At 39.4% G+C, this 26,399-nt stretch overlaps 1 protein-coding gene across 1 annotated transcript in view; it reads right to left on the bottom strand.

Moving 5' to 3' along the window:
- Positions 1-26,399, bottom strand: part of MALRD1 (MAM and LDL receptor class A domain containing 1) — a 513,316-nt gene that overhangs the window by 137,925 nt on the left and 348,992 nt on the right. Inside the window, exon 27 of the mRNA XM_077808757.1 lies at positions 164-409. Within this exon, the coding sequence (XP_077664883.1) occupies positions 164-409 (246 nt within the window). The remainder of the gene's footprint in view (positions 1-163; positions 410-26,399) is intronic.

Genomic DNA, 26,399 nt, shown 5'->3' with positions numbered 1-26,399 from the left:
GTAGAACAGTAATTACTATTATGTTTTGATAACCAATTACATGTTTCATTTATTAATAATGACACCCTAATTAGATATTTAGAACCCTCCTGTTGTCTCATGGGGAACACATGAGAAGCTTAACAAATAGGATTATATCCTCGTTTGTGAATTGTTAACATACCAATTTCATTTCCAAGTGTGTGGTCCCTGGGAGGTCTGAGACTTTGAGGCGAGCCGACTCCCAAAACCCAGTCAAAGTTGTCAGCTAGGGAATTTTGCCAGCCACATCTGCCTTTCTCAAATGTGCAGGAAGTACCGCATTCATTCTCATCAGTATTATCCCCGCAGTCATCTACAAAATTGCAGCTTTGTTCTGGTCTGTAACACTTCCCGTTCTGACATTCCCAATAGCCATCTGAGCAGGAGCCTGAAAAGAAAAGAAAAGAATAGGGGTATCCTAGTGAATCACACTGTAGTGCCTTCTAGCAAGGTTACTGGAAGATTACATCTGAGACAGTTTGATATTTAGGAGGAGGAGGGTGGACCACAGCATTTTTTTTTAAAAAAGTCTTTGGTCCCCCTGAAGTGCCAATCCATTATCAGTTTATTTCTTTTGTGTTTTGTGAAGAGATGGCCTAAATAAATGACTGTTTTCCTTGTAAAGCCTTTGAGGGCAAGTTCCAGCCATGCATTCCTTCACGAACAAAGCTTTCTAGTCTGACTTAATTGCTGACATTTTCCTTTCATGTGGTGTAGGATTAAGCCATTTCATTTTAACTGCAAAGTTGAGTTTAGTTTAGCATTCCCAATTTAAAAAGAAAGAGAGAAAAAAACCTTTAACTTTACAGTTTTCCCTTTTAGTGGACTTTGTGCAAGCTAGTTCAATGGGGTGGTATTGTCCTTTTTGTTTCCTGGCATAACTGAAAGATAGCTTTGCTATTGTAAAGCTTGAGCATTATAGGACTCATTTCACAGGATCCATTTCCAAGCTTCATATTTTCATTTCAGATCAGTTCCTGAAATGCTTTGGCTAGAAGATGGTCCCTTTAGCACATCCCTGGTCCAGAAACAGAGACAGACATGAAACGAAAACAAACCAACAAACCCCCATTGTTTTCCCAAACTAAGACCCTGATCCTGCCAAAAATGTATTCACTTCACACACATGGAGGCGTCTCACTAAATTAAATGATTGTGCACATGTATGTAAAGAGTTACTCACCTAACTGTTGGCAGGATTAGGACCAATTGTTAAGAAAAAGCAAAGAAGAACAAAGCTAAACATTTTGGTTTTCCACTATCACTAGCCAAGTTACCAGGAGAGAGATGTGAAAGGGCCAGACAGTTCTAGGGAGCACTGAACAAATGGTTTATTAACAAAAGAAAAATAAACTAAAGAGGTGGGGTACACATTTTAGTGGAATGCTGACTACCACCAAAATTCAGAACTTTCATTCCAAAGCTATACTAAAGTTGGTTCTCAGAGAGTCGTATCTCTCCAAAGCTCTTACAAGAAGTAGAGCTCAGTGTAGTATTTTTTAAATAAAGAGTAAAATGATTTCCATTTCTTCGGTCTTTGATGAACACTTATAACTGCATCTGTGACTCTTCAAATTAGTTATAGCTGAAGTAGATGGTGCCTAATGGTAACTACTAACCAGGGTGGGGTTGATTGCTTCACAGCCACTGCTGTTTCCTAATCAGGTAAGGTAGCATTTACATCCTTGGGTTGGCAATGAAGGTGGGTGTAAAACAAACTACTAGAATGATTTTCAGATGTGCTGAACACCTTCAGCTTTCATGATCTTCAGTGGGAGTTGCAGGTACACAGTACTTCTGAAAAATCAGGTCTGAGATCTTTTCCTTTACTCTGACAGCCATTAATTTTCCCTTCCTAATTTAACTGAATTTTGAACACACTACAGCCCTCAGTCATCCAGTGAGTCCCTAAAATTAGGAAAAGAAATAAGGGAAGGCTCCTCTGCTCTGTGGAAGTATTGGGAAGACAGAACCCTGCAGTCATTTAAAGAAAGGGAGAGACAGAAGATAGCTAAATATCATTCACAAACCACTTATATCATGTCCTTGTACCCAGGCTCACTTCAGAAAAGGGGTCTCCAAGCAGGACTGACTATAAAACTAAATGGGCATATCTCCACCTTGTCCTTTCAAGGTGCTCTGCAATCAGGGATCCAACCCTAAATAACAGAATAAACAGGAGACCGTGCAAGCTCCTTAAGAGCCCCTGCTTCCTATATGACCCAAGGGGGAATAAAAGGAGAGGACCAACCATATCATAAAAAGAACTGTCAAATGCCACATCCACAGCAACAAACCCTGTAGTATGCACTGGAGGAAATACAATGTGGACCTGGAAATCTGCAGGAATGTTACCAAAATCATAGCAGTCTTTTCCAAAACTGGTAGAATATCCTCCGGGATTTTAGCCAGTGTGGCAGAAGAGTAGAACTGCAGCAACTTGGTTTAACTTGTCACCCACTTGGCCTTATTCCTATGGCTTGTATAGCAATGTTGATAGATTCCAAAAGAAGAGTCCTATCCAGCCCTCCAAATCAAGGTTTACTCTATGGGGAGGAGCAGGGGCTTTCCAGGGACACAGGAGAGCTAAGAAGCAGGGAGCCAAACTGGGGGAATGGAAGGCTTATGTGGTCTGGTTTGTCCTAAGGGTCAGTAGCTAAGTAGGGTATTAGGTTGGGGCATGCATCACTGCAGGGGTAATGTTGCCATTGATCATACTGGTTTTTCTAATTCCCAACCCCTACAGGTGGATCCTGTAAGGTGTTGAGCACTCTAGTCACATCTGGCAAGGCCTCTGTAACTGCTCTTCTCCACGGCAAGCAGGAGTGCTGTGCATCACGATAATTTCAAAATGACACATTCTCTCTCAGAATCACAATTGCCATGCTCCCTACTTCCCTAACAGAAGACAGACAAACCTTTTTGCTGCTGTTCTGGATATTTATTAGCATTTATAAATCTAGGATTTTGTTAGGTATAATGAAGGTGGTGGCTGCTTAACTTGGTACCTAAATTAAGCTATTTATTTTAAAGATTTTACATAATATAGCAGGTGGATGTTTTTAAGATGTAATCCTGCTATCCCTGTTTAGGTGCTTGCCCTAAGAATTTAGGCATAAATTCAACTTTCCTAACAAACTCAGAATTCAAAAGCATACTAAAGGATAGTGTCTGCTCCTCTCCATGCTTTCCATTCTGCCCACCAAATGCTTAACAATTATGATTACATCTCTATAGCATTTGGTGTTCCTCTGTATCAGGGGTTCTCAACCTTTTTCTTTGTGAGCCCCCCTCACTCCAACATGGGCTGGCATTAGGGCAGGGCAATTGTCTGGGGTCCCACGCCACAGGGACCACCACAAAGCTACATTGGTCAGGCTTCGGCTTCAGCCCTGGGTGGCATGGCTCAGGGCCCCGGACTTCAGCCCCATGTGGTGGGGTTTCAGCTTTCTGCGGTGGGCCCCAGCTAGTCTAACATTAGCCATGTTTGGAGGACCCCTGAAACCTTCTTGCGGCCCCTCAGGGGACCCTGGACCCCTGGTTGAGAACCACTGCTCTATATTAGTGTGTCCAATTTGAGACTGAAAAACTTGGGAGCTGAAATGTGGAACTGGTTGTCATTTGCATAGAAAAATTAACTTGGAATGCTGAATCCTGGGAAGATTTTTTTTTCAAGCACCTGTAAAAGTTTCAAGGGAGAAATAAGTCCATTGAAATGTATTATTAAATTCTAACTTCCAAAACCCCACACTGTATGCTTCATGACATCAGTCTATAACATAAGCCAAAGCCTTCTGGGTGTGCCGGGGGGGAAGTAATAAGAAAGGCCTAGTTATTTAATTGAGAGAAGCATCTTCTCTGTGAGGCTGAGGAACTGTTTTCCTGCAGCAATGCTCTGTAAAGATTGTTAGCAGGTGGACTTCATGCCCCTCTGTGGCAGCTGCATCAACACACTAGACTATAATGGACCCAGAGGCACTGTTTAGTGTTGTTCAGATCAATAAACTTTGAACTGAGGAGGATTTACACACTAGAGGATAACGGCGGCACAAAAGCTACTAGAATCAGTCTAGGCAATAATCACTATTTTTAAAAGGCTCCGAATAAATCTTGAAAGCAGGGAGGGATTACATTTTTAAATATGTATTTGGGACTTGGAAAAAGTCTCATACAAATGTATATAGAAAAAAACAGGCACCAACAACCCATCATTAAAAAGCTAAGAGGACTAACGGTGCAAACACCACTGCATTTAATTATAGACAAATACCAAGGAAAGTCAAAGTCTAGTTTTACCCTACTATCCCAAAGCAATTGAAAGGATTTTCATCAGTGACAGAACAATACACCATGGTTTATGGGCTGCGGTATTGAGGCAAAGCAGGATGTGTTACAGGTGGAATGCCTACAATAAAGACTTGATCTTGCACTCTTTTTCACGTAGGCTCCTTAACTTCAGTGGGAGTATTTACATGTTTAAATAAGTACTCCCATGAGTAATGATTAGGGGAATCTATATTTATTTGCTCTTTTTTGCTAATCCCCCAAATGCAAAGCTACATCTAACGCAGAGACTACTGGAGTGAGTGAATGCCACGCTTTATCTGTTATGCCACAGTGCTAGCCTTGTTCCCTGTTTATTTGCTTCTCTGACAAGCAGTTTCATGTTGTTTTCTGTACTGTCCGCCTGTGTATAAAACATGCTTTCTGAGCTGGTCCATACCTTCACTGCATACAAATCCCTCCTACAGATCCAGGATTACTATAAGGAGCTAACTGGCTAATAATGGGTAGACTGTGCGTTCTTGGAAATAATCTAAGTAACTCACCAAGCCACCTCTGCACTCCCCTGATCCCTGTGGCTGCTCTGTGAACGGGCAGTCTTCCTGTGCCAAATTAGAGCAATTGGGAGGCAAAAACCACAGTTCAGGATTGGCCCTGGATCTTTGCTACACTGGCAACAGACAGAGCAAGTGATATAAGAATTCTTAATTTGGGGTGATTTCTGCCCCCCGCCCAGCTGCTTTAAGGCTAGATTCCATCAGAGCTGCTGTGCAATGAGACTGTGCTGCACCAGGGAATCTGGCTCTGTGTTTCCTGACATGACCAACTCCTGCATTGACCACTTTAATTATATGTTATTATTACTCCAAATGCTGTCTGCTTGTTTGTCTTTTTAGACTGTAAGCTCTTCAGGGCAGGGACTATGCCTTCTTTCATGTCTAGAAAGCACCTCACACATTGGAAGCACTATCAAATAAATAAATACAAATAATAAAGGCTGACATGGTTGAATAGATCTGTCTTGTATACACATACGTATTAAAGCAGCTACTCATAAAATAGACTGAGACAGAAGAGGGAGCAAAGCACTAAACAAAGAATCTTCCTAGATATCAGTGATCTAACTTCAGTGTTTTTCTATGCTCTCTCTGTTTTCACTTTAATCATTTCCAACCCTGTACTTTACTTCCCGTCCGTAGATATCTGACAGATAATAAGTTGTCCATGGCAAAGGTAATCGCTTCTGCAGTACTAACAATTGCCACCATCTCTGTGACGCTATCTCTGTGAAACTTGCTATTAGTAACAACTAATAACTGTTCATCCATAGTTTGCTGCAACTGTAAAGGTACATTGGACAAAAGGAAGGAATCAAATGATAAACACAGGTTGCTAAGCACAGCCTGGTCAGTCACTGTGCACCCGGATTTATTATGTTTTACAAAAACATCCAGAATTTTGGTTTTAGAAAATATTTTACAGCTCCCTTATAGCTATTGTGGTATGAACAGGAGGGGTGAAGGGGAGGGGAGGAAAGGCGGAAGAAGCAACCAGTGACAACCATTTAATGGCAAGCATGATCAGAGCTCACAAGTATTTACACTGATTAAAGAAACCCACATTAAACAAACTACCATCCGTAGCAGGACATGGAATACTTGTTTTCATTGTATTTGCACTTCATTGGATGTACCCCTGACTGAATTAAAAATTATCTTTAATGTTTTTTTTTCAATAAAATATATATGAAAAGGAAAAGTGTCCTTTTGTTAAATGCTCCTTATAAAAGGAGCTTGTCTTTTGGCAATGGTGTTAAGCCAGCTGCACCTAGAAAGCATGAAAATATAAATACTAGTGAATTAGAGTGGTCATGTATTGTACCAATAAAGGTTAAAAGGAAATGAAGATACTTGCAAAGAGACCCAAAACTACTAAATTATAAACTGAAATATCAATGCTCATATACCACTGAGTTTAATTATCATTTGCATTGGTAGCCAAAGATTAATATTCTGATTAATTCCCATGTTCTCTAATGGGGCAATTGCATGGAAAGTACATTTGTGTTCCATTAGCACTTAAAAGGTTGTAGAAACGTTAAATCCACATCCTAGGTCCTTTTTTGACATATTTTTTTCTTAAATAGGCTCAGCTACTATTTCTCTCAGCCAATCAAATTCCTTTGCCAGTAGTTAGGCTCTCTCCATTAGGCTCTGTTGCTGCAATTTATTTCACCCCTTGGTAGTTTTACTCTCCTTAAATGTTTTTAAACAATGTCATTTCTTTATTTATTCTTTAAATCCATCCAAAACTATCACAAAGGGTTTGCATGATGAGACACCTAATTTTTTAAAAGCGTTCTTAATATACTAGTTTCAGTTTTACCCAGTATATGTGAAAATGTATTGAGTCATATCTGCTTGACATAGTCATGAAAAATCTGTACTGGAATTGTTTAGATAGAATCAAAAAATTCAGAAACACGTTAAAATATTTCTTTTTAAAACATTATCCAAAATTTTTTAGAACCCTATAAATAGTTTGGGTTGGGACCATTTCCAGGGTTGGGCAAAGGTTCCACACATAAGGGCTAGATGCCTATGCAAGAGAGTAAGGTGGAGTCTGAACCTCCCCTATGTCCCTGGCACAGTCTAGCTAGAGCTTTGTTTTGGGAGTACAGATAAGCAAGCAGATGATGTACAACCATTAACCCTCTTCTCCCTCCAGGAGCAGGTCAAGTGCAGTCAATGGAGAGATGGCATCAAAGAATTTGGACTGATAAGTTCTCAAAAAATCTATTCATTTTCTAAAATTGTAGGTAAAATTGTATGTTTCTTCTTGTGTTTTCTCCTTTCAAATGGGTATCTTCAAGCACCACCTTCAATTTAGTGGAAAATCAATTAATAAATATAATCATGAAAATAAGCAATGATATGATCCAGAATCCTGGGGAAATTGCAAGGGAGAAGTGGTATTTGACATAGCATTATACTAATTATGGCTCCATCATAAAATATTTAATACTTAGCTCCTTAACAAGCACATCTGTTTGTCTCTTGTTTTCCATTCTTAATTGTACTTTGTCATGGTTTCAATCTCATCACCTGAATTCCAAGACCATAGGAACTAAAGTATTCCAAGCCTTCTTCCTAAAAGCTCCAAAAATGTATTTGTAGTAATCTTGTACTATTTATTAATTTTGATATGATTAAACATAGTTATTTTTCAAAGTTAAAAGCTAATTAAAGTGAATGGGGGGTAATTCACACCTCAGAATTATTGGGTAAATCTATAGGCATCTCTAGAATTAGAAAGACAGAACTTCAAGTCACTTTCAAAAGGTTTTCTTTGAAACCATATGACTAGAAATATATTTTTTCTTAAAATGAAAGCTTGAGTTCTGCAGAACCTTAATCTATCACAGAGGCCAGAATAATTAATCAATAGGCAGAGAGTTTGACACCAATAGGATAGGGGCACTCTGGATAATTCAGATCTCTGTATTTTTTCCCCTCTGTGACACTTCCTCCATTATCACTTTTGCTGTGAGGCAACATTACTGTAGGGTTCAATTGTGTATGTGTGTTTTTTAAAACACCATTAGTTAAAAAGAGCATTTTTCCTCAAATCCCTCACTGATATGTCCCAAGGACGCAGCATCTAGTGAAGGGCTTTCATCACGATTTGTGATGCATAAAGGTAATGATATGTCAGCAGAGAGAATGTGAAAAATGCACCTCGTTTTGAAAGCAATGCTTAAAAAATTGCAATGACTCTTAAGCAGTTTCAAAAGTTAGAGTGCTTGAAATAAAAAGGAATACTGTTTAAAAAAATCTATATACAGTACCAGCTCTCTGCAAAGAGTCAGTTTGCTCTCGGGCTGGGCTCAAGCTGTTGACTTTAAGGTTTTTCTAATTTCTCAAATGTTTCTGCGTTTTGCTAAATTTATTTCAGTTCTGGGTAACCCAGAGTTTTTATAAAAACAGTGGAGGCCACTTGCAAAAGCTGCTGCTTCTCTTCCCCATGATGCTTGTGAGAAGGAAGGTAAGGATCCCTGACACACCCTTCCATAGTCTCATGGACTGGAACCCAACCCAAAGATCTTCATCTCTCCTCTTATTCTTTTATGTGTTCTTACAGAGGACCAATAGTCTACTTATCTCCCTTCTATCATCTACCAAGACGGTGCAGCCTGCCCACTCCCACTCTCCCATCTGACAGCAGTGAGGTCAGGGAAACAATTCCAAAGACAGACACCCACGGTCAAAGGGAAATCCATGTCTTCCCTTTGTCCTGGACAAGGCTTTTCCTGAACCTGGGTGGGGCTTAGGCACATATTCCTAGACTGTAGCCACTGTTCACAAGTCCCTCTTTTACTGTTATCAGTTGCATTCCAGAAGTGCCTAAAGGCTCAACCAAGGTTGAGTCACCATTGTGCTGGGCCCTGCACAAGATGTAATCTAAAAGACAAGATGGACAGATAGGTGTAGACAAGCAACAACAAAGTCAATTTGCCAAAAACTACAAAACTTGTAAGTTGAGTACAGTTTCCTCCCATATTCCCTTTCAACTTTGCCCACTAACCTCCCCGGAGTCCATGCTGCCATTTTCTTCTCCATACCTGGAGGACCAGGAGGGTAGTAATGGGAAGGCAATATAGTTTGTAGTGGGCCTGTGAAATTCACAACTCGAAGAAACTGCAGTATCCTAGAGTGTAGACATAGATGATAAATATACCCTGACTAAACTAGAAAAAGCTTAAAGAACTTATTTGAGTTTTCTCTTCATGTAAGACAGTAACTAAATTAATGTAAAAAGAAAAGGAGTACTTGTGGCAACTTAGAGACTAACCAATTTATTTGAGCATAAGCTTTCGTGAGCTACAGCTCACTGCATCCGATGAAGCTGTAGCTCACGAAAGCTTATGCTCAGATAAATTGGTTAGTCTCTAAGGTGCCACAAGTACTCCTTTTCTTTTTGCGAATACAGACTAACATGGCTGTTACTCTGAAACCTAAATTAATGTAGAGGTTTTCAAAAGCTGTGGAAATATGGAACAAGATTTGTTTGACAACAAAATACCCCAAAGATTAAAAAAATGAATCATAATTAGGTTTTCATTACACAAGGCAGCCATGATAATTTCTAATTTATCTCTTGGTATTCACTGTTTAAAAGAAGGATCTTTTTTGGTCTGACTTTCTCAAACTGTTTCATGAAGTAAATCAAAGTAGTCTCTACCATGACTGTATAGCAAGGATGGCAATGGGAGAAAAATCATTATCAAAGTATGAAATTCACACTCTTCCAAACTATGTACAACAAACAGTTTTCATTTGTGGTTTCTATGAGAAATGCTTGTAGCTGTTTAAGTATTTCACACCTGCATAGTCACATGTATTTTGAAATATGAGACATTTAACCCCCAACTCCAGCCACTATACACCACATAAAAGAGCCAGAGCAGCATAAAAGCACCCTAAAAAGCTCTGTATCTGGCCAGGAGAAGATTTCCCTGGTATAGGAACTGTAGAAGACAGCTGAAAAGTTGCCTCTTGAGGATCTCCCTCCCAAGCCCCAAATGGAGAGCTGTATTGGGGACGGCGGGCGGGGGAAGGGAGCACAATTTCTGTAGGTAATGCTGGTTTCTTTAGGGTAGTACAAGGAAGCTAAGTTATGACTGGGCCTCTCCGGCTTCTGGAGTCATGGGGTGTGATTGCATGTAGACATACCCAAGCTAGCTATAGTCTAGTTAGCTTGGGTACTGGACAAGTGAAGCCTTGTCAGTGTGGGCTAGACAAGCCGATCCAGAACCCTAGACATTTGTCCAAACTTCAAAAGGTAACAAATAATGTTCACGAATCATAAATCAGAGGTTGACACTGATTCTCAATCTTTATTCAGTTTTAATCAACCTTACCAGTGAAAAACAATGTAGAATTTAGGTTTCAACAAAACAAGTATGTTGATTATATTATTGTCTACACTCCAAACTTATCTGGAGTGTGGATAATATTGTCTAGATGAGGCAGCTTGAAATTGTGAGGGTGCTGATATACATGGTTAGGTATCAGTGTATTTAAACGCTTTAGCAATACTTATCTGAAGTTGGGTGGAGGAGAATCTAAAAAAGAAGCCCAAAGCTGATTAAAGTAAATCTCTTGACCCCTAACAACTTTTCATCTCTCGGTGCTCAAAAGGAATAAGACTCAGGATTACCTCATTCCACAGTGTGAAATTACAAATCTCTCTATCCATCCTGGACATAATGCCATATTGAGTTGAAAGGAACATAATGATTAAAAGATGCAACTGATGCCCTGAGCAGCCTTCCACTCACCTTTGATCCCACAATGGAAAGGACAATAGGTAAATACAAAATATCTGACTCCTGGCGGAAGGTACGGACATCAGCAACCTTTTAATCGCTAGACATCTCAGAGCAACATGTAGCTTTTAGTACTTTAGCTTTCTCCCTTATTTGAGTTCTACTGCATTATTGTTTGTTCTTATACAGTGAGAGGTGATGAACAGTACACCTAAAAATCTAACATGAGTGGTGTGATTCAAGACTTTTGCAAAGCAAAGTAAATTGCATTTGGAACCATATGTTAAAGCATCAGGAGTTTCCTTATTCATAATTACTTATATTTTCTAACCTGATTAAGTAGTTTTTGAGATTATGCCATCTCACAAACAGCAGAAGCTTTATCACTAGATAAAACTGTTTAGACAAAAATAATGTAACAGTTATCCCCATTTAATATCAGTCCAATTCAGTAGAATTTCCATATTGCAGTATGTGATAGTTATTAATTACTATTATTAATAGAGCATATAATCTAAGGTTCTCAAAGTACTTTATAAATAATCATAATTTCTCACAATACCTTCTGAGGTAGGTAGGTATTAGTACATCCATTTTACAAATGACAAAATTGTGGAACAGAGCAACAAATGCCCAGGTTACACAGTGAGTTAACTTCATAGCTAAGAGTCCTTTCTCCCAATTCCTTTTCTAAACACTATCCCACAATCTGTTCACATTAAAAACATGTTTAGCAAAGCCAGATAAGTCCATCAACTATTGTAAGAAACAAAACATTATTTGACAAACTTTGGAAGATACCCTGTCCTACCTCAGCCCATTACAACGAACAGGACGCACAGGGGATTACAAGACTCCCATTGACATAATGAGCGATAATTTAGATCTGTCCCTAAATACATAGAAGAATATTTGCTTAGAAATGAAGACCAGTTACTTTCAACAACTTTCCTATTCCCAAGATGCATCTTCAAGAAAGGGTTGTTCCTGGAACATTTAGTACTAGTCAAAACCTGGACAGGATTTCAGAAGGCCACTCCCATCAGCAGCCAAAAGAATACAAGGAACATAAAGGATGAAAATCTTGACCCATTTCCTTTAATGGAACTAGGATTTCATTCAAAAGTCTGGCATGCCTTTGGAAATAGGTTCAACGATTACATTTACTTGCCTTAAATGTGATTCTCCAGTGATTCAAAATAAGAAAAAGTGGATTATTTGTAACCCTCAGTAGCTACCTTTCTCTGAGAAAGAATGAAAAGGGAACTGAACAGGAAAGTATGAACTGATCCTGGATAAAATGAAAACCAACTCAAAGCTCCCCACAAAACTCATACTCAGCTGACTCAAACCCTCATTTAAAAGTCAAACAAAACCTTTCCTGATGTTTTTCATACAAAACCCTTTTTGAAGCCAATCATACATTGCTGTATCTGAGCTGGTTAACTTAAAAAAATATTTTTAAAAGTTCCTCTGCATTTCATATGTTTTGGCTAGGACCAGAAACAAAGGTGCCCAAATCCCACAGTATTTTTGCTACCCTTTTGCTGACCAAATAGGTCTCATTGGTTTGGAGAAGATCCAAGTAGACATCCACATTTTGGGTGCTTATCCAAAATGATTCTCCAAATCTTTCAAGGTTTACATAGCAATAGATCATGTATTGTATACATGAGCATAAACTGGAATACTGCATTGCAGCCCAGCTAAATAAATCTCTCTCCAACTGCCAATTTCACCCCTTAAAACTTTGTTTGTGCATTAAGAGGCAAGCTCCTGTTTCCAGAACTCACCCTGAATAACTGGGCTGGGTGGGGAGTAATTCTTCAGGGGGTTAGAGTGGAAGGAATTCTCTTCCCCTGGGCTGTGGTGTTGTGGAAGAGCTACTATGTGGCTGCTACTTCAGCCTCATGGATTAGCTTTGTAGCCCTGGTGTTGCACCTACATAGGTATCTCTGTCCAGGAGATCTGAGTACTGGTGAATCCACATGTCTCCAAATGGTCACTGCATGGAACCATGCAGGGATCCTTCACAGAGCTGGGCTCTAAGGGGCATGGAGCATCTATTTATACGTTGATAGTTTTATTTATTTAGGTATTTTGTGTCCCCTCAGCTTTGTATCCACATAGGAAATAAAATGAATTGTCCTACTTAAAAATATTCATTTGATGTGACCCTTGTTTGTCTAAATTGTTTAATCGCAAAGGTTTTAAGAACTTTTCTCCCATGCTATACTATTTTCTATATATGAGATGAAAACCTACCAGTATTTGCAATTAAGCCATGCAATTACTCTAATGGTTTATTAAATGAACCATACACAGGAATATTAATTATCTTGCTAATCTCAAACCATCATTTTTAACTAAACAACCTGGACTAACATGAAATTATAATAAACAACACTCAGAAACTGAAACAAAAAAATTGCACTTCTGTTCATTTTTGGACTAATGTAGGACTAATGGGTTCCCGCTACCAACTCTGGTCAGTTCCAATATCTAGTCACCTGGTAACATATGCATCTTGGTAGAATGTTACTAGAAACACACACACATATGTATATATATATATATATATACACACAAAGGGAGAGAGAGAGAGAGAGAGAGAGAGAAAGAGAGTAGGAATGCTCTATGTATGTAAATACAAATCTCACATTAGACACACAAGAAATGCCTCAGACAATTGAATATGTACAAGATAAACATTTATATTGGGCAACATCATGTTCTAAGAGGAGTTGGGTAAAATTTTTCAACTGTAACTTTTCTTCAGAAAGACTCAGATTTGGGTTCACTCAGAAATTTCAGTAATTCATGTTGAACTTGCCAGATTGTTTTCGTAAAAAAAAATTGTGAAAAAAAAATCAAAATACTTTCTTTCAACATTTTTCAGCAGCAAAGGTTTCCATTTGAAATCACTTTATTTCTAAATTTCCTTCTATTTCATTTTAAAAAATTAAAATATTTTAAAAGCTCATATTTGAAACAAAACATTTTGTTTTGTGTCATACTAAATGTTTTGTTCCACCTGAAACTATTCTTTGACTTTTGATTTGTAAAAATGTTACAAAAAAAATCTTTTGGGAGTTAAAGTGATTTTTTTTTAATTGCCAGTGGGGGGAAAAATCAATTCTTCACACAGCTCTAGTTTTAAGACATCACCCCAAATTTCCGACATACACTGGGCACAGTTCTTCACTTTTAGTAGTAAATCATTTCCTTCAGTCAGCTGATTTTTATTGTTCCCCTTAACTAGTTTCTTAAGACAGTTTTCATTGTATTTATACCAACCAGAGTGCTGGTGATGCCAAAACATTTAAAGAGGCTTAAAATAACAACTCTACTCTCTTCTCCTGGTTACAGAAAACTCCAAATAGTATTAGATAAAAAGTGTGATCCATGCATTCTATTGTTTTATAGATTTTTATATATTATATACATACATATTAGTCAAAAGATTTTTTCCATGGCCTGGAATGAAAGCATTATCCTCAAGTAGTGGCATTCTGAAGACATTTTTGTCCAATTGGAAGGCAGCATTCACTGGCCCGTCTGCTTTCCATTTTTCTTTGTATCATTGACAATAACTGTTTGGAAACTAAATGATAAACAAAACTGGAGAATATAGTATACTGTGTGGTTATAAAAATCAGCTATTAGAAGACAGACATTTGGCTAATATTATGCTTGCATCTGGCCTTGCAACTTAATTCAGCCTTGTGCAATGAAATTTACTGCAAACATTTGCACTGCAACTCTTCTATCATACAAGGCACATTCTGTTCTTTCGCAAACCATGTAAATTATAGTTTACATGCCCTCAGGCTTAGCCATAATAGCATCAAGGTAACAGTGCCATATAACATTTTATATAGCCAATTCATACATTTCTTTAGTAAGAGGAAAAAAGCAGTATTGATGGATGCATCTGGGTGGTAAAATGCTGGTGTTGGTTAACTGATATGAAACAGTCTTTCTTTAATTCAGATTTCAGCTACATTAAAGTCTGAGAGAACTCAAAGCCATTCTTTAAAGCAAAATAGATTAAACAAGAAAGGAAAGGTTGGATGGCTATGGATTCTTTTAATCCCATTTATTTCCATCATCTTGGGGTTTTATTAACTATTAAAATTATTATTATTAGGGCGGTCAAGTGATGAAAATAATTAATTGTGATTAATTGTGCGATAAAAAAATTATCATGATTTATCGCACAATTAATCGCGTTGTTAAACATTAACGGAATACCATTTATTTAAATATTTTTGATGTTTTCTACATTTTTGAATATATTGATTTCAATTACAACACAAAATACAAAGTGTACAGGGCTCACTTTATATTTATTTTTTATTATAAGTATTTGCACTGTAAAAATAAAAGAAATAGTATTTTTCAATTCACCTCATACAAATACTGTAGTGAAATCTCTTTATCATGAAAGTTGAACTTACAGATGTGGAATTACGTACAAAAAATAACTGCACTGAAAAATAAAACGATGTAAAACTTTAAAGCCTAAGTCCACTCAGTCCTGCTTCAAACAATCACTCAGACAAACAAACTTGGTTACAGAAGATAATGCTATTTTGTAGGAGATAATGCTGCCCACTTCTTGTTTACAATGTCCCCTGAAAGCAAGAACAGGTGTTGCAAATGGGCTAAATATTCATATGTCCCTTCATCTTCAACCACCTTTCCATAGGACATACAACCATGCTGATGATGGCTTCTGCTCAATAATGATCCACAGCAGTGCAGACCAATTCATGTTCATTTTCATCATCTGAGTCAGATGCCACCACCATAAGGTTGATTTTCTTTTTTGGTATTTCGGGTTCTGTAGTTTCCACATCTGAGTGTTGCTCTTTTAAGACTTCTGAAAGCATGCTCCACACCTCGTCCCTCTGAGATTTTGGAAGACACTTCTGATTCTTAAACCTTAGGTCAAGTGCTGTAGCTATTTTTAGAAATCTCACATTGGTACCTTCTTTGCATTTTGTCAAATCTGCTGTGAAAGTGTTCTTAAAACAAACATGTGCTGGGTCATCATCCGAGACTGCTATAACATGAAATATATGGCAGAACATGGGTAAAACAGAACAGGAGACATACAATTACCACCCCCCGCCCCCCAAGGAGTTCAGTCACAAATTTAATTAACACATTATTTTTAATGATCATCATCAGCATGGAAGCATATCCTCTGGAATGGTGGCTGAAGCATGAAGAGGCATACAAATGTTTAGCATATCTGGCACATAAATACTTTGCAACGCCAGCTACAAAAGTGCCATGTGAATGCCTCTTCTCACTTTCAGGTGACATTGTAAATAAGAAGCAGGCAGCAGTATCTCCTGTAAAAGTTAACAGACTTGTTTGTCTTAGCGATTGGCTAAACAAGAAGTAGGACTGAGTGAACTTGTAGGTTCTGAAGTTTTACATTGTTTTGTTTTTGAGAACAGTTATGTAACAAAAAAAATCTACATTTGTAAGTTGCACTTTCATGATAAAGAGATTGTACTACAGTACTTGTATGAGGTGAATTGAAAAATACTATTTTTTATCATTTTTACAGTTAAATATTTGTAATAAAAATAATATAACGTGAGCACTGTACACTTTGTTTTCTGTGTTGTAATAGAAATCAATATATTTGAAAATGTAGAAAAAATCCAAAAAATTTAATTCCAGTTGCTAGTCTATTGTTTAACAGTGCGATTAATCGCAATTATTTTTTTGAGTTAATCACGTGAGTTAACTGTGATTAATTGACAGCCCTAATTATTATTATTACTTCCAGAATTGAACTGAGTAGCAAATTTAATCTTTTAGCTCAGTTGTCAATGCTGATCTGTGGCTCCATGGTATCTAGAAACATGCTGTGTGAGAAGCCCCAGCCCTAGCCTGAGGTGATACAAAGCATTTCCCCAAACCTCTTCTGTCCCTCTCCTTGTATGAATCTGGCCCAGATGTCCTCAAGTGGGAATTAGCATGATGCCAATTATAATTGAGCATCAAATCTGAGTCTGATTCCTTGATTCTCATTCTGCATTCCTGAATATGTCACTCTTAAAAATTATTAGCTGCAGCATGTGCAGTATCTATGCTGGGTGCAGCTTCACTGTTGTGCAGTGGACAAGAATGGTAGTGTCGGGCAGGACACCAGAACAACAAAAGGTCTGCTCAGAGAGGCAGAAACTAAGGACCTATTCCAAAAACCATTAAAGTCAAAGGGCTCCAAGGGCCATAGTATCTCAGGAGGCTTGGGAAGCTCTCATTATCCTTGGTCTTAGATTTGTTCTTGTTGGACTGATATCCCCAGTAAGATCATTCAGTGGCTTTACTATGGTAGCAAAATTCTTCACAAATCTCCGGTAGCAGATTTACATAGTAGCCGCTAAATCTTAGGAAGGTCTTGAGTTCTCTGTAATTACGTGGGTGCGGCCATATAGTGAGCCCTTTTATTTTATCTGGATTAATACTCGCACCCTCTTGAGACACAATGTGACCCACGTATTTGACTGATGTTCTACGGAACTGGCATTTATCAATTGAAAGCTTCAGTCCTGACACTTCCAACTCATCTAGCACTTTTAGAAGTGGGACATGCATTCAAACGGATAGAAACCTAAAAGGAAAGATAAACTCTGTCTTCTCCTTATCTTCTTCTCCCAGAGGTATCTGATAGTATCCACTTCAAAGATTCAACACAGAGAATCATTGCCTCCCCAGCAAACAGTCCAAGCCATCTTGTACTCATAGCATGGTCTACTGGTCAACTACAGTGTGCCTATTTAGGGTTTGGTAGTCAATATACATCCCGATTTTCCCACTCTTCTTAGGGACTACCACAATAATAATGAAGGTGTATGGGCTGTGGGATTCTTCAACAATGCCATCTGCAAGCAGCTGAAGATAAGGCTGCACATCCTCCATCTCTGAGAGAACAATCTTCCTAGATCGCTCCCTGAAGGGTCCTGAGTCTTGTAGTCTGATGATGTATCCCATTCCCTTTGCACATCTCAGATCCTTCTCATGTAGTGAGAATACCTTGGACCTTTCACAAAGTTCGTTCCTTAGGCAATTCCTCCGATCCTCAGGCAATGGTGAATCCCCAAAGTCAAACCTTGCAGGGTCTATCATTATACACTGGGCTTCACATTGTGGTTCCATGATGGTTTTGGGCTCAGAGAGGTCTGCTATCTTCTGCCTTTGTTTCACTACAATGTCACAGCCTGTTTCATTAGCAATCGGTTTAGTCACCTTTCCGGGGGTAAGATTATGTACCTCCTGGGGATCAGTGCACTGCTCCTTCAGGGAGCCCTCCTTCTGTCAGCTGCTCTACCATTGCTCATGTCCTTTTGCTGCCTTTTAGGCAAGTAGTCATGGCAAGCACTTCTCTCTCGGTTCTTGCAGGCACCACTAAAGGGGTCATGCCCATGTACCTCAGTGCTCCCATTGGTAGCTCAGATATCTCCTTTTTAGTGTTGATATCTCTCTAGGCTGCAGCACAAAGCCTGTGGATCATCAGGTGTTTACATACTGGTCAGCAGCTTGCCGTTTGCAGTAATCAGCAAGTACCTTGGAGATATGTGAGTTGGTCCCTATCAGCACAGACACATTAGTGACTGCTTTAGGGTTGGGCATAGTAGTGCAGTGGTGTCCACTTCTGCTCTTACCACACTTCTCTGGAAAGTCCAGGAGCACTATGACATACCCTCTGTGGAGAATAACCTTAACTTATGATATGGGTTTGACTCAGGATGGGGCTACACAACCTTTTCCAATGCTTGCTCCAGAGCATTTGCCAATACATTAGGTGAACCTGCAGCCCCCAGGCCTGGGGCTGTTGGGTCAAGGCCCAACAAACCCGGCATATCAGCCAGAGTGTTTCCCTCTTTCCTTAAGAAGGCCGACATTTCCTTTAACAACTCTACATCTGAGGCAGGAGCCAGCAGGGACTGGCTTCCAGCACTACCAGCTTCCATGGGGCATCTGCCACTGCTAGCTCACTTGGAACTTGTAAAGCTTCCACAGCCATGAACAACTCACAGAGTGCTACAAAGGCACCATCCTCACTCGTAAACATGTGCCCACACATTCTGCACTTGCTCAGGGATTCTGTGGCTGCCGGTAAAGCAGATTCTATTGAGCCCTCATTGAATGCCTCAGGTATCCCTGTTACTATAAGCACCAATCCTCTAACATGTATACAGCCATTAAACAGAGTGTGATTTCCCAAAAATATAACATTATTTCCCCCAAATTAATGGCTTATTCAAAATAAGCTTGTGAAGGGCACTCAACTAGGGATCTCGAACAAGCCCCCCCGAAATGTAACCTGTTAGGTGGTGTCGGCAGCAACAAGGGCCAGCTTCAATATCTAGCGATACCTCAAAACAATACAAAACTGAACCGGCTCAAGCCCCCCCACAGTAATCTGGGAAAATTAAACACCACCACTGGGTGCCTCCCACTGGCAAACACTGAGTCTATGTATAATAAAACTTTTATTAACAGAGAAAGGAAGCCCAGCATTAATTTGGGAAAACACCCCAACCATGATTCAAAAACATGTGACCATAAGCAAACACCTACTCCACAATACACTGGGTAGTGTCCTTTGCCTCAGTTTCCCACCTTGCAGTGTGAAACTCCAACAAATGAATGTCCCTTTAGCCCACCACTGTCCTTTCCCTCCATTGCACCTGACTAACAGTTGGTTGTGTTTGGTCAGAGAGACAGATCGTTCAGAGGTGTGTTCACATGGGTTCACCTCCCACCCTGAAAGGTGGGGATGTCAAGCAGTGCCGCTGCTGATGCAGCTGGCTCACTGTTGCTGCTGTTATCTCTGCCGTCATGACTATCTCAGCTGCCCCTCAGCTCTGCCCTCACTGTCGCTGCTGGCCGCTCACTGCCACTTCTGCGACGCCATGTTCTGAGATTCCGCCACTTAACCCAGTTCTTCATGATTTCACTGCGTACCTGCAAACCTCACCAGTAGTGCCGCCCACATATTTTTCTTTCACTGCAACACTGTCCCCACACCAGGTCTAAAGCTTAACCCCCCTAGGCCTGCTCAGTGATTTTAGATTTAGTAATGAGTGGCCAGAAACAAGGACTCTCAACTGAGTCCAATCATCTCTGTCTTTAAACACTACAGAGGTTAGTGTCAAATGATGTCTAGGAGTCTTTAAGCAGGGTTCACACCACCCTGTAGGAACACCAGTCCCCACCCCTCTCTGCTTGACTGCGACCTGGCATCCCTACCTCCTGCTTAGCAAGTGAGGTTCAGTTTAGGGTGATCCCCACAGTCAGCACAGGCTAAGTACAATTCTGCTGCCGTTTACTCATACAATAAGGATAACAACATTTCACTACCCCTACATTCAATGCTAAAGTGAATTGTAACCCACTGCCAGCAAAAATTGATCACTTCGGCAAAGCTGCTCTGTTTGCTGAACACCAAGATAAGAATAGTGTGTCTATGGAAATATGGTCTGATCCTGAAGTCTTTTCCCTCAGCTCCTCATTAGATATCAGGGGAAGCTCATTCATTCCCTGCTTTCACATACATGTAGTTCATCTACACTAGAGATTTTTTGCGCTAGTATCTACAATGGTTCAAATGCCAGCCAAATGTGATGCACTAGTATAAAACAGGGCTAGCACTTCCTTTGGTTTCAAATCAGCTACACTGGTACAAGAATCCCTCAGGTAGACAAGCCCTGCAGGTGAGCAACTGAGCATCTAGTGGGGAGGCAGTTGATCTAGCTATTTCCATGAATCTTAATTAAAATATACTCCATACTATAGCTTCATTATCTCTGTGTGTCAGTAGTAAGTAGTATCCATAGGCACCTACAAGCCCAAAAATGGGATTGGGGGCTCCCATTTTATTGGGTGCTGTACAAAACAGAAACATGTCAATCCCCGCCATGAAAGGCTTATATGTGATGTTTTTATGGCTATCTGTTTGCAGGTACCACAGTAAATATACTGGGGGACAATTTATGGCTGGCTCTCAGAAGGTGCATTACAGTGGGGAAGGGGCACTCTTCCTCACTTTTCCAGTCCATCCATGCAGAGGCAGACTTTGGATACAGGATCTGGAGAACCCAGTGGGAGAAGAGAGTTAGTGATGCCAGCAAAACTAGTGGCCCCAGAAAGGATTGGGCTGGATACAGACGTGGTCTATTCACTATGGCCCCCCGCAGTGCTGACAGAGCTGTATTGGCAGAGCAGTGCTGGTTATGCCATTCCAAAAGTGTAGCAACAGCTACTCCCCAGTGGGGTCCCCCTGCATTAGTGGAGGCATTGTGGGTTTTAAAGCCATGATGACTCCCACAACCACCTACCAGACAGTATACCTACTCCCTCAGCAGACCATTGCCTCAGAGGAATCATGAGTTTGCCCCATGCATGCACACAAATTAATACAAGCTCCTTAAATGTGCTTTGTTAACTGCAGTTTTTCAAAGACCATTCAATTTCAAAGTTACTGCCTTGAGGAGTAATCCCTCCTGACCTGTCACATACTCTGATGTCAGAGGTGTGACACATTTCCCTTCAATGTATCTCTGGATGCCCAAGGGCCCAGACACTTATCTGGTACTAAAGTTCTTTGACAAAGAGAAAAATGAGTGCTGACTGTGCCTCATTTCAAAGGGCTGCAGATGACATTAATCATATTCTACTGTCCCGCTCTCAAAGCCGTAATTAATTATGGGTCAAACCATGCTCTGATCTCACTATAGATCTGAATGTTCTTTCATTCTTACATTTAATGTATTAGATCCAAGAATGACTAACCACAGCAGTTTCATTCTTTAGACTTATTTTTACAAGGTAATGTGTAACTCTGTGTGTGTGTGTGTGTGTGTGTGTGTGTGTATATATATATATATATAAATATAAAAAGAAGGAGAACATGATGGAGTGTTGTGTTGTGAAAGTTTTATCAGCATGTGACTGGGGTGACCACATTACTCACAAGTGGTCAAACCACATGTGAAGCATGCTGGTCATCCCAATTAAGTGCCAGTCAGGTCTTTATACCACACCATGCTATCATGCATTCTGCACCCACCACTTGCCTTACAGTAAAACTATTTTTAGATGTTTGAGTATATTAAAAACATATTGCCACAATGTTTCATATCACTCAACCTGTTCAGCTTGGCTCCCTTCGATGCTACATGCAAAACTGTACAGGGCTCAGCATGAGATAAAATTACAACAAATATTAGACTCCTTTAAAAGTGAACTAAAGGAGCTTTTCCATATATACCAGTGTCTCAGTTTTAAAGCCCGCTGTACTGTGACTTAATAGCAAATTCTGTGCCCCTTTGGTAAGAAGAGAATCTCCTGTTTCTAGCCCTAACGGGTCATGAAGTATTGCTTCCTAAACCTGCCACTGATCCTGAACTAACATTGATGTCCAGAGTAATTTCAGAGGGGGCATTCCAGAGCTGAGGGAAAGAAGGAAACAGTTTAGATGGGAGATTGTTTTGTTTTAAGTGACAGGTGTTCTGAGTTCAAGTGGTGCTAAAAAAGAACAAACATTGTCTCGGGGTAAATGCCAATAAGATTGTAGATCTATCTGTGAGACTTCAACTGCCTTTGAATTTATTTAAAAAAACACAATACACATATGGAATGAAATAACTGGATCCAAAATTATGTATGTTTTAATTAATGCAACAAGCTAAACTGATGTAATGAGACATAGTTGGAGCTTGGCTGGAGAAGATATATGAGGGTCTGAAAAGTATGAAATTCCAGGCAACATAGGTAGCTTGCTGTCAAGGTTCCTCCCCCACTCTGAACTCTAGGGTACAGATGTGGGGACCTGCATGAAAAACCTCCTAAGCTTATCTTTACCAGCTTAGGTCAAAACTTCCCCAAGGTACAAAATATTCCACCCGTTGTCCTTGGACTGGCCGCTACCACCACCAAACTAATACTGGTTACTGGGGAAGAGCTGTTTGGACACGTCCTTCCCCCCAAAATACTTCCCAAAACCTTGCACCCCACTTCCTGGACAAGGTTTGGTAAAAAGCCTCACCAATTTGCCTAGGTGACTACAGACCCAGACCCTTGGATCTTAAGAACAATGAACAATCCTCCCAACACTTGCACCCCCCCTTTCCTGGGAAATGTTGGATAAAAAGCCTCACCAATTTGCATAGGTGACCACAGACCCAAACCCTTGGATCTTAAGAACAATGAACAATCCTCCCAACACTTGCACCCCCCCTTTCCTGGGAAATGTTGGATAAGAAGCCTCACCAATTTGCATAGGTGACCACAGACCCAAACCCTTAGATCTGAGAATAATGAAAAAGCATTCAGTTTCTTACAAGAAGACTTTTAATAAAAATAGAAGTAAATGGAAATGAAGAAATCCCCTCTGTAAAATCAGGATGGTAGATATCTTACAGGGTAATTAGATTCAAAAACATAGAGAACCCCTCTAGGCAAAACCTTAAGTTACAAAAAAGGTACACAGACAGAAATAGTTATTCTATTCAGCACAATTCTTTTCTCAGCCATTTAAAGAAATCATAATCTAACACATACCTAGCTAGATTACTTACTAAAAGTTCTAAGACTCCATTCCCGGTCTATCCCTGACAAGGACCAGCATATAGACAGACACACAGACCCTTTGTTTCTCTCCCTCCTCCCAGCTTTTGAAAGTATCTTGTCTCCTCATTGGTCATTTTGGTCAGGTGCCAGCGAGGTTACCTTTAGCTTCTTAACCCTTTACAGGTGAGAGGAGCTTTCCCCTGGCCAGGAGGGATTTCAAAGGGGTTTACCCTTCCCTTTATATTTATGACACTTGCACTCCTCGCTATAGGAGAGAATTGCCTTCAGAACACCTTACCAAGGTATTAAATGAGTTGTTGAGCATATAATCAGTCTTGGATCACTTACGCTGAGGACTGTTATAGTGTGAAGCTACAACAATAACCCACTCATTCTACATTACTTCCACATTCTTCTATTTTTCTAAGTACAGGAAAAATCTTGTCTTAGTTTCAGGAGGTGGCATTGTATTATGTACAGCAGATGACTTTAAACCTGCTACTGTATTATTACAGTACCTACAACATCTCTATTAAGTTATCAACTTTAATCTCATGCTATTAAAATTAACTATAATTGTAAAACTGAAAATTGCTAATACAGTGGACTCTTATGTCAGATTCATTTGGGAAGCTCATTCCTGGCCAAATTAGAAATTCACATTTCTGTATTTGTTAATAAGGCAGTAAACACATACCAGATTAGAACAAAATGAAGAACACATCTTGGTCAAGTAATTTTTTGTGTGAAATTATATCCTAGCTTTGCCCATCCTACAGAAGAAGTAGGTTATTTGATTTTCATTTTCTTTCTGAGTCTACTGTACTTTGCAGAACCACTTTGAACTCAAGCCAAAGTAAAAAGACATCTAGAAGAGAATTTACACAGCAGACTGTTGTTACTGCCTCCTTTGGATTGTCTTATAATTACTTCAGTGGAGCTGGGACAAGTTGAATTTAAGACATCTTTTTTCACACACAAAGTTCAGTTATAATTCAAGAAACACTTTTATTCTGTAGGAATTTTGTTTCATCATCTCATATCAGACCATGTTATATTTATAACTGAAACTGTCAAAATAGGTAGACTTATAATTGACATAACTTTCATTTTTATCGAGGCACTATCCTAGGGTTAAATTGACAACCATCATGAACTTTCAGATTTTAGGATCACTAATCTAAACTACAATAGTCCAAAAAACAGGAAACAGATTTTGTCCTATACCAGAATAGTCTATTGGTGGTTCTACCCTTTCTCAAAGTCCAATGGATTCAGCTGCCATCTTTGGACTTCCCAAGTCTTAATCCCAGCTCTGCCATTGACTATGTAGCTCTAGACAAGTCACTTAACCTCTATCTCAATTTCACCCATTCTATAAAGAGGATAGTTGTCTTTAGTTACCTTCTTGACAGGGCGATATTAAGATTAGAGTGTGTACTGCCTTACAAATATAAAGGACACATTTTCAAATGGGCCTCACCTGGCCTCCCAATATAGCACCTGCAATTTTGTGAGTACACAGCAATCAAAGGTGAGAATAAAATAATATAGTCTCTATCACCATTGCAGGAACACTCTGGAAGTCAGATGTCTACAGCCTATTTTTACCTGAAAGTTAGTTACACTTGTACAATTTTAGGTGCAGACAGAAATTGTGGGTGTAATTTTAGAAGCAGTTTTCCCCTTCAAGATTTGCTCGACAACATGTATTGCTCTAAGCATGTATTATCATTCTGTTTATTATTCATCCTGTACTCTGTTTCAGACAGTGCCCAGTCCTGGATGCTTCAGAGGAAGATATAAACCCTCTGTAATTCAATTAATTGTGCATAGGGAGAAATTTCTTTCCTGACTCTAGATGAAGATTACTTTATACTCTGAAGCTCTCGTAACTGTATTTTAGTGTAACTGTAGATCCTATTCTTATCTGTACGTGTCTAATCTTTTTTAATCTTGCTGTAGCAATAAGCCACATCAGTATATGTGAAAACAGGGTCATGGTGAATATCCAGAGGATTTTTGGATACACAAGATTGAGAGCAATTGACAGAATTTGGCAATTCAAGATCATCTTCTACCTCTTAATTTCTCTCCCCTTGCTTTCATTTATTTTAATGTTAACTTCATTATTGAATTCTGTAAAACATTTAGAGATATAGCTTTGTGCATTATGAGTCTACAATAATCTTATCTGAAACACACGCACCCACACAAGGTCATGTCCCCCAATGTCTGTCTGTTAACTGAATGTCTTGAGAGAATTTTTAGTGTAATTATTCCATATGTAGTAAATGTGGTATTTTTTGTGGTGCCAAAGCACTCTAGCTTGAGTGCTGAAGATGGTTCATAAACACTAATCACCAAACACTGTAATATAAATCTTTGGTGTCTTATTACTTTTACAATGATGACTCCCATCCGTGAATCAATGAAATAAGAATGAATGTTGTGCATAAAATTGCATACAAAAATAGCCTCACGAGCTCATATTTTGTAACACTCATCCTTCCTTTATCTTCTCCCCACATGGGTGATGTCATCCCCCCTACTGTTTTGTCATAGATTATAAGCTCTTTGAGATGGGGACCTACCGTGTTATGTCTGTAAAGTGTCATGCACATTCATGGCTATGTTCAAATAAAGACAAATATTACATTAAATAGTGATCCTACACACCTTCCCAACTACAATTATAGCCAAGTCAATGTTGAACTGTAGCCTAGTCAAGGTAAGAATGCTAGATACACTTCTCCTTTCTCCCCTTACAACTCTCTCCTCCTTCTCACTGTTGTAGAAGTTTCTCATCTGCTTTCCCCCTTTAACTTCTCCACTTGTTCCAGTGACCCCATTCTCTTCCTTATTCTGATCTCCCTTGTGCTCACCCTCATTCCCTACCTTACTCTTCTCCTTAACCTCTCACTCTCCTCTGGCTCGTTCCCTCACAATACAAACATGCTTTAATCTCTCCCACCTTAAAAAAACCCACCCCATTCAATGAGTTTAGAGATGAAAGAGAGATGAGCTGTTTACAATTGTGTTCTGGAGCTTCTCTCCTCCAAATCAGTCCTAGGCCCTCTCCAATCCAGTTTCCAACCCTTGCATTGTCCTGAAACTGCTCTTGCCAAAGTCTCTATTGACCTCTTTCTAGCTAAAGCTCTGTATC

Source organism: Eretmochelys imbricata, chromosome 2 (genome assembly GCF_965152235.1).
Source record: "Eretmochelys imbricata isolate rEreImb1 chromosome 2, rEreImb1.hap1, whole genome shotgun sequence".
In the NCBI taxonomy this organism is placed as follows: domain Eukaryota; kingdom Metazoa; phylum Chordata; order Testudines; family Cheloniidae; genus Eretmochelys; species Eretmochelys imbricata.
This window is presented reverse-complemented; position numbering and strand designations above follow the sequence as displayed.